This window comes from Coregonus clupeaformis, chromosome 40 (assembly GCF_020615455.1).
Source record: "Coregonus clupeaformis isolate EN_2021a chromosome 40, ASM2061545v1, whole genome shotgun sequence".
Classification (NCBI taxonomy): Eukaryota; Metazoa; Chordata; class Actinopteri; order Salmoniformes; family Salmonidae; genus Coregonus; species Coregonus clupeaformis.
The window spans coordinates 18,757,872-18,770,162 of record NC_059231.1 but is presented as its reverse complement, the minus strand read 5'-3'; the positions used below and the strand labels follow the sequence as shown (position 1 = coordinate 18,770,162).

At 45.1% G+C, this 12,291-nt stretch overlaps 1 protein-coding gene across 3 annotated transcripts in view; it reads left to right on the top strand.

The window, feature by feature from the left end:
- Positions 1 to 12,291, top strand: part of LOC121554961 (integrin beta-5) — an 89,092-nt gene that overhangs the window by 63,170 nt on the left and 13,631 nt on the right. For all 3 annotated transcript variants that reach the window (XM_041868694.2, XM_041868695.2, XM_041868693.2), the window contains one exon: positions 7,286 to 7,508. In XM_041868694.2, coding sequence (XP_041724628.2) covers positions 7,286 to 7,508 — 223 coding nt within the window. The remainder of the gene's footprint in view (positions 1 to 7,285; positions 7,509 to 12,291) is intronic.

Below are 12,291 nucleotides of genomic sequence, written 5' to 3'. Positions count from 1 at the left end.
CTTTGTTATGGCAAGCCTAAATAAGTTCAGGAGTACAAATGTACTTCACAAGTCACATAAATTGCACTCGCTCTGTGTGCAATAATAGTGTTTAACATGATTTTTTTATGACTACCTCATCTCTGTACCCCACACATACAATTATCTTTAAGGTCCCTCAGTCGAGCAGTGAATTTCAAACCCATATTCAACCACAAAGACCAGGGAGGTTTTCCAATGCCTCGCGAAGAAGGGTACCTATTGGTAAATGGGTTTTTAAAAAAAAGCTGACATTGAATATCCCTTTGAGCATGGTGAAGTTATTAATTACACTTTGGATGGTGTATCAATACACCCAGTCACTACGAAGATACAGGCGTCCTTCCTAACTCAGTTGCCGGAGAGGAAGAAAACCACTCAGGGATTTCACCATGAGGCCAATGGTGACATTAAAACAGTTCCAGAGTTTAATGGCTGTGATAGGAGAAAACTGAGGATGGATCAACAACATTGTAGTTACTCCGCAATGCTAACCTAATTGACAGAGTGAAAAGAAGGAAGCCTGTACAGAATAAAAAATATTCCAAAACATGTATCCTGTTTGCAACAAGGCACTAAGTAATACTGTAAAAAAAATGTAAGTAAGGAACTTGTCTGTCGGCCTTGCATTAAAGAACATAATTGGTTAAAGAAAACTGTGATAAATAAAAAAGTATACCAGTTTCATTTAAGGACCAAAGGATTGACAGCCGTCCCATATAGATTGCAAAATAGTTGGGAAGAGATTTTTGACATACCGATCCCATGGCATAGTGTTTTTAGAACTGATACGCAAAACGACACCGGATTCAAAACTTAGAATCTTTCAATTTAAATTATTATATAAAATTCTTGCTACCAATATAATGTTATTTATATGGGGGATACAATCTTCCCAGCTCTGCAGATTTTTCTGTGAAGAGATAGAATCATTAGATCATTTGTTTTGGTACTGTCCATAAAAACATGGGGGATTGGAAGTGATGCAGACAATTACATTGATGGAAGTTACAATCTATCTGCAATATTAAGCTGATCTACCCCCTAAATTGTTATTTATTTATTATTATTGCAAAGCAATTCACTTTTTTTCCTGAATACAAAGTGTTATGTTTGGGGCAAATCCAATACAACACATTACTGAGTATCAATCTCCATATTTTCAAGCATAGTGGTGGCTGCATCATGTTATGGGTATGCTTGTAATTGTTAAGAACTGGGGAGTTTTTCTGCATAAAAAATTTAATATGGAGTGGAGCTAAGCACAGGTAAAATCCTAGAGGAAAACCTGGTTGTCTGCTGTCCACCAGACACTGGGAGATGAATTCACCTTTCAGCAGAACAATAACCTAAAACACAAGGCCAAATCTACACTGGAGTTGCTTACCAAGAAGACCATGAATGTTCCTGAGTGGCTGAGTTACAGTTTTGACTTAAATCTACTTGGAAATCTGTGGCAAGACCTGAAAATGGTTGTCTAACAATGATCAACAACCAATTTGACAGCTTGAAGAATTTTGAAAATAATAATGGGCAAATGTTGCACAATGCAGGTGTGGAAATCTCTTAGCGACTTACCCAGAAAGACTGTAATCGCTGCCAAAGGTGTTTCATATTCAATACATTTGCTACAATTTCTAAAAACATGTTTTCACTTTGTCATTATGGGGTATTGTGTGGAGATGGGTAAGAAATATATATATAGTTAATCCATTTTGAGTTAAGGCTGTAACACAACTAAATATGGAATAAGTCAAGGGGTATGAAGGCAATTCATCCTTTTGTCTGAAGGCAATGTATATGTTTATGATCAAATTGAAAGGGCTTTAACGACTGTCCTCTTTAATTTTGAAAAGCGTATTTTAGGCTTTGTCTTTTTATTGCTTTTAGGCACCATCTTTCCAAGGGGCACTTCAAGCTGGAACTCATGACCCATGATTGAGATGTATGCCCTTAAAACAAAGTGAACATCCTACTCCAATAGACAGCACTAATTCAATTTGTTAGGTGGCCTACATTCTCTGCCCTGTCTGTCAGTCTGTGTACATCTCTACTGTCCCACAACAGAATGGAATCCTTCTCTAGATTCTAGAACAACTTTAACAAAATAACCCTAGTAGGTGTTCCATAGATGAAGCAGCAATCTGTATGCTAGCAGTTCAGCTCTGTTGTTGTGCTGTAATGTTCAGGCTGGTTTGTTAGCTCCCTGTTGTCCAGTCTGTAAAGTTTATTATTTACATTTACATCATTTAGCAGATGCTCTTATCCAGAGCGACTTACACATTTGTGCATTCAACTTATGATAGCCAGTGGGACAACCAATTTTTTTTATGGGTGGGTGGGGGAGGGAGGGGTAGAAGGATTACTTTTATACTATTCCAGGTATTCCTTAAAGAGGTAGGGTTTTGTAGTGTTTCCGGAAGGTGGTCAGTGACTACGCTGTCCTGGTGTCATGTGGGAGCTTGTTCCACCATTGGGGTGCCAGAGCAGCGAATAGCTTTGACTGGGCTGAGCGGGAACTGTGCTTCCGTAGAGGTAGGGGGGCTAGCAGAACAGAGGTGGATGAACGTAGTGCCCTCGTTTGGGTGTAGGGTCTGATCAGAGCCTGAAGGTAAGGAGGTGCCGTTCCCCTCACAGCTCCGTAGGCAAGCACCATGGTCTTGTAGTAGATGCAAGCCTCAACTGGAAGCCAGTGGAGTGTGCGGAGGAGCGGGGTGACATGAGAGAACTTGGGAAGGTTGAACACCAGATGGGCTGCAGCGTTCTGGATAAGTTGTAGGGGTTTAATGGCACAGGCAGGGAGCCCGGCCAACAGCGAGTTGCAGTAATCCAGACGGGAGATGACAAGTGCCTGGATTAGGACCTGTGCCGCTTTCTGTGTGAGGTAGGGTTGTACTCTGCGAATGTTGTAGAGCATGAACCTGCAGGATTGGGTCACCACTTTGATGTTAGCGGAGAACGACAGGGTGTTGTCCAGGGTCACGCCAAGGTTCTTTGCACTCTGGGAGGAGGACACAATGGAGTTGTCAACCGTGATGGCGAGATCATGGAGCGGGCAGTCCTTCCCCGGGAGGAAGAGTAGCTCCGTCTTGCCAAGGTTCAGCTTGAGGTGGTGATCCGACATCCACACTGATATGTCTGCCAGATATGCAGAGATGTGATTCGCCACCTGGTTATCAGAAGGGGGAAAGGAGAAAATTAATTGTGTGTCGTCTGCGTAGCAATGATAGGAGAGACCATGTGAGGATATGACAGAGCCAAATGACTTGGTGTATAGAGAGAATAGGAGAGGGCCTAGAACTGAGCCCTGGGGGACACCAGTGGTGAGAGCACGTGGTGCGGAGACAGATTCTCGCCATGCCACCTGGTAGGAGCGACCTGTCAGGTAGGACGCAATCCAAGAGTGAGCAGCGCCGGAGATGCCCAACTCGGAGAGGGTGGAGAGGAGGATCTGATGTTTCACAGTATCAAAGGCAGCAGATAGGTCTAGAAGGATAAGAGCAGAGGAGAGATAGTTAGCTTTAGCAGTGCGGAGAGCCTCCGTCACAGAGAAGAGCAGTCTCAGTTGAATGACCAGTCTTGAAACCTGACTGGTTTGGATCAAGAAGGTCATTCTGAGAGAGATAGCAGGAGAGTTGGCTTCAGACGGCACGCTCAAGAGTTTTGGAGAGAAAAGAAAGAAGGGATACTGGTCTGTAGTTGTTGACATCGGAGGGATCGAGTGTAGGTTTTTTGAGGAGGGGTGCAACTATCGCTCTCTTGAAGACGGAAGGCATGGCCAGCGGTCAAGGATGAGTTGATGAGCGAGGTGAGGTAAGGGAGAAGGTCTCCAGAAATGGTCTGGAGAAGAGAGGAGGGGATAGGGTCAAACGGGCAGGTTGTTGGGCGGCCGGCCGTCACAAGTCGCAAGATTTCATCTGGAGAGAGAGGGGAGAAAGAAGTCAAAGCATAGGGTAGGGCAGTGTGAGCAGGACCAGCGGTGTCATTTGACTTAATAAATGAGGATCGGATGTCGTCAACCATTTTGAAAAGTCATCCACAGAGAGGGAGGAGGGAGGGGGAGGAGGAGGAGGATTCAGCAGGGAGGAGAAGGTGGCAAAGAGCTTCCTAGGGTTAGAGGCAGAGGCTTGAAATGTATTGGTAGAAAGTGGCTTTAGCAGCCAGAAAGAGAGGAAGAGAATGTAGAGAGGAGGGAGTGAAAAGATGACAGGTCCGCAGGGAGTCTAGTTTTCCTCCATTTCTGCTCGGCTGCCCGGAGCCCTCTTCTGTGAGCTCGCAATGAGTCGTCAAGCCACAGAGCAGGAGGGGAGGACCGAGCCGGCCGGGAGGATAGGGGACATAGAGAGTCAAAATATGCAGAAAGGGAGGAGAGGGGGGTTGAGGAGGCAGAATCAGGAGATCGGAGGGAGAAGGATTTAGCAGAGGGAAGAGATGATAGGATGGAAGAGGAGAGAGTAGCGGGAGAGAGAGAGCGAAGGTTGTGACGGCACATTACCATCTGAGTAGGGGCAGAGTGAGTAGTGTTGGAGGAGAGCGAGAGAGAAAAGGATACAAAGTAGTGGTCGGAGACTTGGAGGGGAGTTGGAGTGAGATTAGTAGAAGAACAGCATCTAGTAAAGATGAGGTCAAGCCCTGCCTTGTGAGTAGGGGGGGGGGAGAAGGAGGCAGAGAGGAAAGGAGTGGAAAGAAGGAGGCAGAGAGAAATTAGTCAAAGGCAGACGTAGGGAGGTTAAAGTCACCCAGAACTGTGAGGGGTGAGCCATCCTTAGGAAAGGAATTGATCAAGACGTCAAGCTCATTGATGAACTCTCCAAGGGAACCTGGAGGGCGATAAATGACAAGGATGTTAAGCTTGAATGGGCTAGTGACTGTGACAGCATGGAATTCAAATGAGGAGATAGACAGATGGGTCAGGGGAAAAAGAGAGAATGTCCACTTGGGAGAGATGAGGATTCCTGTGCCACCGCCGCGCTGACCAGATTCTCTCGGGGTACACATGATCAGACGAGGAAAGAGCAGTAGGAGTAGCAGTGTTTTCTGTGGTAATCCATGTTTCCGTCAGCGCCAAGAAGTCGAGGGACTGGAGGGTAGCATAGGCTGAGATGAACTCTGCCTTGTTGGCCGCAGAACGGCAGTTCCAGAAGCTGCCGGAGCCTGGAACTCCACGTGGGTCGTGCGCGCAGGGATCACCAGATTATAAGCCAAATGAGGGAAGGCTCTCCTAATACCTAATCTCAGAGGAATTCTCCTGCTATTAGAGGAGAGGGAGAACTAGGCAAAAACAGCTGGATTGCATTAGGAGAGCTTTCTTGGAAGATCAGACCAGACTTGGCTTTTTCTCTGTTAGAAGGGGCCTGAGAAAGCTCTGTCTCACGCAATAAAGGCCTGTCCCAGTGTCCCCTTACTTTGTTATTTTTTTTATTTTTTTTAAGTCATTTTGGAGATGCTCTTATTCAGAGCGACTTACAGTTAGTGAGTGCATACATTTTCATACTGGCCCCCCGTGGGAACCGAACCCACTACCCTGGCGTTGCAAGCGCCATGCTCTACCAACTGAGCTACAGCTACATCTATCCCATGTCTAGATAGATAAGTATTGCAGGTGGAGATTCTAAAGAACCTTCGAGGTCACTCTGTTCCATAAGGAAGACATCCTGCTTTTTACTAGAGCTCACAGGGTTGAACGGGGTTGAGGTCTGTAGGAGCAGATCTGGGAGCAGATCAGTTCTACCTCCTGTACTCTCCTACAGCAGTAGACTCCCACCTCAGACAGTAACCTCCAGCTACCAGCTGTGGTGTGGTGGGGCTCAGTTCAACAGCTGTGCTGTTAGACTTCCAGGTCAGACTAACCCCCCTGTCTAGTGCCTCTGTCCCAAACGTGGCCTTTTAAGTTGCTTTATTTCAGATTTTGTTATTTTCTATTGTATTGGTCTTTGATCATCAAAAGTAGACTAATTGTGTAACAGTGAGGCTTGCCATCTCTCTGCTTCTGTGCTGGTTGCCTTTTGCTTTTTTTCAGCGGCATAGTGTGAACGCTCTCGTTGTGGGGCCTTGTGGAAACAACTGGTTTAAAGTCATCGTGGAAGCACGGCAGTTGGGGCTTAATTACAGCTGTTCTTTCTCTTGCCTGAAGAACCCAACCTTCTCTGTTGTTACTGTGAGATCTGCCACAAGGCCACCCCATCTCTCTCACACACACACACACACACACACACACACACACTGACACAGGGCCGCTACTAAGACAAGTCAGTATTTGAACAGTGATTATTTCCACTGTGACATCACACCCTTGGGCTACCGCTTGGTTGACCTCTGGTTCCTAGCTTCCGATATCGATAAGCTTTGTTCCATTAAAGGCCCAATGCAGCCATTTTTATATTGATATCAAATAATTTCTTGGTAACAATTAAGTACCTTACTGTGATAGATTTCCATTAAAATTGGCAAAAAATAGCTTTTTAGCAAAAATAATTCTCAAGCAAGAATTTTACTAGGGCTGTCTTGGAGTGGTCTGAGTGGGGAGGGGGAAACTGAAAATTAGCTGTTATTGGCAGAGAGGTTTGGAACTCTCTTTTTATTGGTCTATTAACCAATTTACTGCATGGTAATGTCACCATTGAAAGCCGAAACTCCCGCCCATGCAAACCTGCTGATTAGAAGGTCCTATGTAGATTGTATTTTCAACCAGCAACTACAGTGTCAGGAAATAACACTGATAAAATATTTTCACAATTTTACACTGTTAGTTTCATCAGCTGTTGTACAATATGATATAAAACGGGGGGGGGAAATGCATTTTGACTCCACTGAGCCTATAAAGACTGTTAGTGTTTCATGGCTCGTTGTCGGCATTAGAGGCCCAAGCTCTCCTCTGACTGAAATGACTGACTGAAAGTGATCCAGTCTAGTTGTTCATCACTGGAGATGCATTTCTGGCCAGGAAACAGCTTTTCACAGATTTTGTGATCCATAACAGTTTGGGTTAAGCAGATTATGAAGTGTGTGTGATTGGCTGTATTGTCTACAGATGGTTTGTTAATGTTTGGAAATTCTTCCTCTCAAGATAATGGCCTATTGTAGAAGTGTGAACATGGATGTGTATTTTTTCAAATCACTTTGTCTCAGAAATTATTTTATCTCTGTGTTTTTTGTTATCTTGTGTAAATCACATTGGCGCCAACGTATTGACCAGTTTTTATACCATTTGAAACTCTGTTTGAAGAACTATCCTCACAATCTCCCTCCTCTGTCCTCTCTTCCTCAGGTCACGGAGAGTGCCACTGTGGAGAGTGTAAGTGCCATGCGGGCTATATCGGGGACAACTGTAACTGCTCCACTGACACCTCATCCTGTGTATCTGACGACGGGCAAATCTGCAGCGGGCGAGGCAGCTGTGCGTGTGGGCGCTGCCAGTGCACTGAACCAGGGGCCTTCGGGGACACCTGCGAGAAATGCCCCACCTGCCCTGATGCCTGTGGCACAAAGAGGTATGGGACAGGGAGGGAGTTAGGGGGGAGAGATGGAGGGAGAGATACGAGGCAAGAAGAGAGAGAGAGGGAGGGAGAGATAAGGGGCGAGAAGAGAGGGAGGAAGGCAGATCAGGGTCAGCCATGTCCTAAGTGTCCAGGGGTTTCTAATGTGAACCTGATATTTGGTGATATTTGACCCGTCATGATAGGACCCATATTTTTGTAATGTTTTATTTAACTAGGCAAGTCAGTTAAGAACAAAGTTAGTTAAGAACAAATTCTTAATTAAAATGACGGCCTACCCCGGCCAAACCCTCCCTTAACCTGGACGACGCTGGGCCAATTGTGCACCGCCCTATAGGACTCCCGATCACGGCAGGATGTGATACAGCCCAGGATCGAACCAGGGTCTGTAGTGACGCCTCTAGCACTGAGATGCAGTGCCTTAGACCGCTGCGCCACTCGGGAGCATGGTCATGCATCGATGACGATGCATTAAATAGAATTTAAGACGTATATAACTCACACTAGATTAGTTCTAAATTAGTTCTGTAAGACAAGACACATGAGCAATATGTTAAGATCCCATTCCATTCGTGACCCCCGAAGAAACTAACAGTTATGACCCAAACTCTGCAATCTCATCACTCCTCCTAAATCAGTCTCAGTGTGTATCAGCAGGCTATCCCAGGGATTTTGTTTTTTGTTTTTTTTGTAACCTTTATTTAACTAGGCAAGTCAGTTAAGAACAAATTCTGATGGCACCGACAGACACGGTCGTCCTGTTTCTAGCTCCTAGCCAACATATTATTTTTTTATTAATTTTAAATTTTTCTTACATTATTTACTCAGAACGTTTCTTGTACGATCTACAGCCAGAAATAACTTTTGGATATTAGATCGGCGGTCACTCACCAGAAATTCAACTTCCCTGACCTGGATCCTTTGTTTGAACTTCCCGAGGCAGCTCTATTCATCTCGGGGCTGCACCAAAACGCCAATGCCGAAGGAGGGGGAAAAGGTGTTGTCGTGCCCTCTTCACGACTGTCTTGGTGTGTTTGGACAATGATAGTTTGTTGGTGATGTGGACACCAAGGAACTTGAAACTCTTGACACGCTCCACTACAGCCCACGTCGATGTGAATGGGGGCGTGTTTGGCCCTCCTTTTTCTGTAGTCCACGATCAGCTCCTTTGTCTTGCTCATGTTGAGGGAGAGGTTGTTGTCCTGGCACCACACTCCCAGGTCTCTGACCTCCTCCCTATAGGCTGTCTCATCGTTGTCGGTGATCAGGCCTACCACTGTTGTGTCGTCAGCAAACTTAATTATGGTGTTGGAGTCGTGCTTGGCCACGCAGTCGTGGGTGAGCAGGGAGTACAGGAGGGGACTAAGCACGCACCCCAGAGGGGCCCACGTGTTGAGGATCAGCGTGGCAAATGTGTTGTTGCCTACCCTTACCACCTGCGGGCGGCCCGTCAGAAAGGGTGGTGTTTAGTCCCAGGGTCCTTAGCTTAGTGGTGAGCTTTGTGGGCACTATGGTGTTCAACGCTGAGCTGTAGTCAATAAACAGCATTCTCACATAGGTGTTCCTTTTGTCCAGGTGGGAAAGGGCAGTGTGGAGTGCGATTGAGATTACATAATCTGTGGATCTGTTGTGCAGGTTACCTTCGCTTTCTTGGGTACAGGGACTATGGTGGTCTGCTTGAAACATGTAGGTATTGCAGACTTGGTCAGGGAGAGGTTGAAAATGTCAGTGAAGACACTTGCCAGTTGGTCCGCGCATGCTCTGAGTACACATCCTGGTAATCCGTCTGGCACCGCGGCCTTGTGAATGTTGACCTGTTTAAAGGTCTTGCTCACATCGGCTACTGAGAGCGGGATCACACTGTCGTCCGGAACAGCTGGTGCTCTCATGCTTGCTTCAGTGTTGCTTGCCTCGAAGTGAGCATAAAATACATTTAGCTCGTCTGGTAGGCTTGCGTCACTGGGTAGCTCGCGGCTGGGTTTCCCATTGTAGTCCATAAAAGTTTGCAAGCCCCATCATGCAAGCAGTAGAATCAGGTGAAAATGGAACAATGGGGACTGTGAAGAGACAAAGGTACAGACACATGCATATGCACACATTGTGATATTAAACATTTTGTATTGTAGATATGTAGTGGTGTAATAATGTTATATGATGTACTGTTTTATCTTTTGTTTATATGTAATGTAAGTGCTTTAATGTTTGGACCCCAGCCTTAGCAGCAGCTAATGGGGATCCCTAATAAATACAAATACAAATACATCCGACGAGCGTCAGAGCCGGTGTAGTAGGATTCCATCTTAGTCCTGTATTGACGCTTTGCCTGTTTGATGGTTCGTCTGAGGGCATAGTGGGATTTCTTATAAGCGTCCAGATTAGTGTCCCGCTCCTTGAAAGTGGCAGCTCTAGCCTTTAGCTTGGTGCGGATGTTGCCTCTAACCCATGGCTTCTGGTTGGGACATGTACAGTACCAGTCAAAAGTTTGGACACACCTACTCATTCAAGGATTTTTCTTTATTTTTACTATTTTCTACATTGTAGTAAAGACATCAAAACTATGAAATAACACATATGGAATCATGTAGTGACCAGAAAAGTGTTAAACAAATCAAAATATATTTTATTTTTGAGATTCTTCAAAGTAGCCACCCTTTGCCTTGATGACAGCTTTGCACACTCTTGGCATTCTCTCAACCAGCTTCATGAGGTAGTCACCTGGAATGCATTTCAATTAACAGGTGTGCCTTCTTAAAAGTTAATTTGTGGAATTTCTTTCCTTCTTAATGCGTTTCAGCCAATCAGTTGTGTTGTGACAAGGTAGGGTTGGTATACAGAAGATAGCCCTATTTGGTAAAAGACCAAGTCCATATAATGGCGAGAACAGCTCAAATAAGCAAAGAGAAACGAAAGTCCATCATTACTTTAAGACATGGTCAGTCAATCCGGAAAATTTCAAGGAAGTTTCTTCAAGTGCAGTCGCAAAAAAACATCAAGTGCTATGATGAAACTTGCACTCAGGAGGACCGCCACAGGAAAGGAAGAGTTACCTCTGCTGCAGAGGATAAGTTCATTAGAGTTACCAGCCTCAGAAATTGCAGCCCAAATAAATGCTTCACAGTTCAAGTAACAGACACATCTCAACATCAACTGTTCAGAGGAGACAGCATGAATCAGGCCTTCATGGTTGAATTGCTGCAAAGAAGCCACTACTAAAGGACACCAATAAGAAGAAGAGACTTGCATTGGCAAGAAACACAAGCAATGGACAATGTTAAAGAATAGTAAAAATGAAGAAAAAACCTTGGGTGAGTAGGTATGTCCAAACTTTTGACTGGTACTGTATAAATATATACAAATATACAGTGGGGAGAACAAGTATTTGATACACTGCCGATTTTGCAGGTTTTCCTGCTTACAATGCATGTATAGGTCTGTAATTTTTATCATAGGTACACTTCAACTGTGACGGAATCTAAAACAAAAATCCAGAAAATCACATTTTATGATTTTTAAGTAATTCATTTGCATTTTATTGCATGACATAAGTATTTGATCAATAACCAGTAAGAAAGAATTCCGGCTCTCACAGACCTGTTAGTTTTTCTTTAAGAAGCACTCCTGTTCTCCACTCATTACCTGTATTAACTGCACCTGTTTGAACTCGTTACCTGTATAAAAGACACCTGTCCACACACTCAATCAAACAGACTCCAACCTCTCCACAATGGCCAAGACCAGAAAGCTGTGTAAGGACATCAGGGATAAAATGGTAGACCTGCACAAGGCTGGGATGGGCTACAGGACAATAGGCAAGCAGCTTGGTGAGAAGGCAACAACTGTTGGCGCAATTATTAGAAAATGGAAGAAGTTCAAGATGACGGTCAATCACCCTCGGTCTGAGGCTCCATGCAACATCTCACCTCGTGGGGCATCAATGATCATGAGGAAGGTGAGGGATCAGCCCAGAACTACACGGCAGGACCTGGTCAATGACCTGAAGAGAGCTGGGACCACAGTCAAAAAAAAAAGCATTAGTAACACACTACGCCGTCATGGATTAAAATCCTGCAGCACACGCAAGGTCCCCCTGCTCAAGCCAGCGCATGTCCAGGCCCGTCTGAAGTTTGCCAATGACCATCTGGATGATCCAGAGGAGTAATGGGAGAAGGTCATGTGGTCTGATGAGACAAAAATAGAACTTTTTGGTCTAAACTCCACTCGCCGTGTTTGGAGGAAGAAGAAGGATGAGTACAACCCCAAGAACACCATCCCAACCGTGAAGCATGGAGGTAGAAACATCATTCTTTGGGGATGCTTTTCTGCAAAGGGGACAGGACGACTGCACCGTATTGAGGGGAGGATGGATGGGGCCATGTATCGCGAGATCTTGGCCAACAACCTCCTTCCCTCAGTAACAGCATTGAAGATGGGTCGTGGCTGGTCTTCCAGCATGACAACGACCCGAAACACACAGCCAGGGCAACTAAGGAGTGGCTCCGTAAGAAGCATCTCAAGGTCCTGGAGTGGCCTGAACCCAATAGAAAATATTTGGAGGGAGCTGAAAGTCCGTATTGCCCAGCGACAGCCCCGAAACCTGAAGGATCTGGAGAACGTCTGTATGGAGGAGTGTGACAAAATCCTTGCCGCAGTGTGTGCAAACCTGGTCAAGACCTACAGGAAACGTATGATCTCTGTAATTGCAAAGAAAGGTTTCTGTACCAAATATTAAGTTCTGCTTTTCTGATGTATCAAATAGTTATGTCATGCAATAAAATGC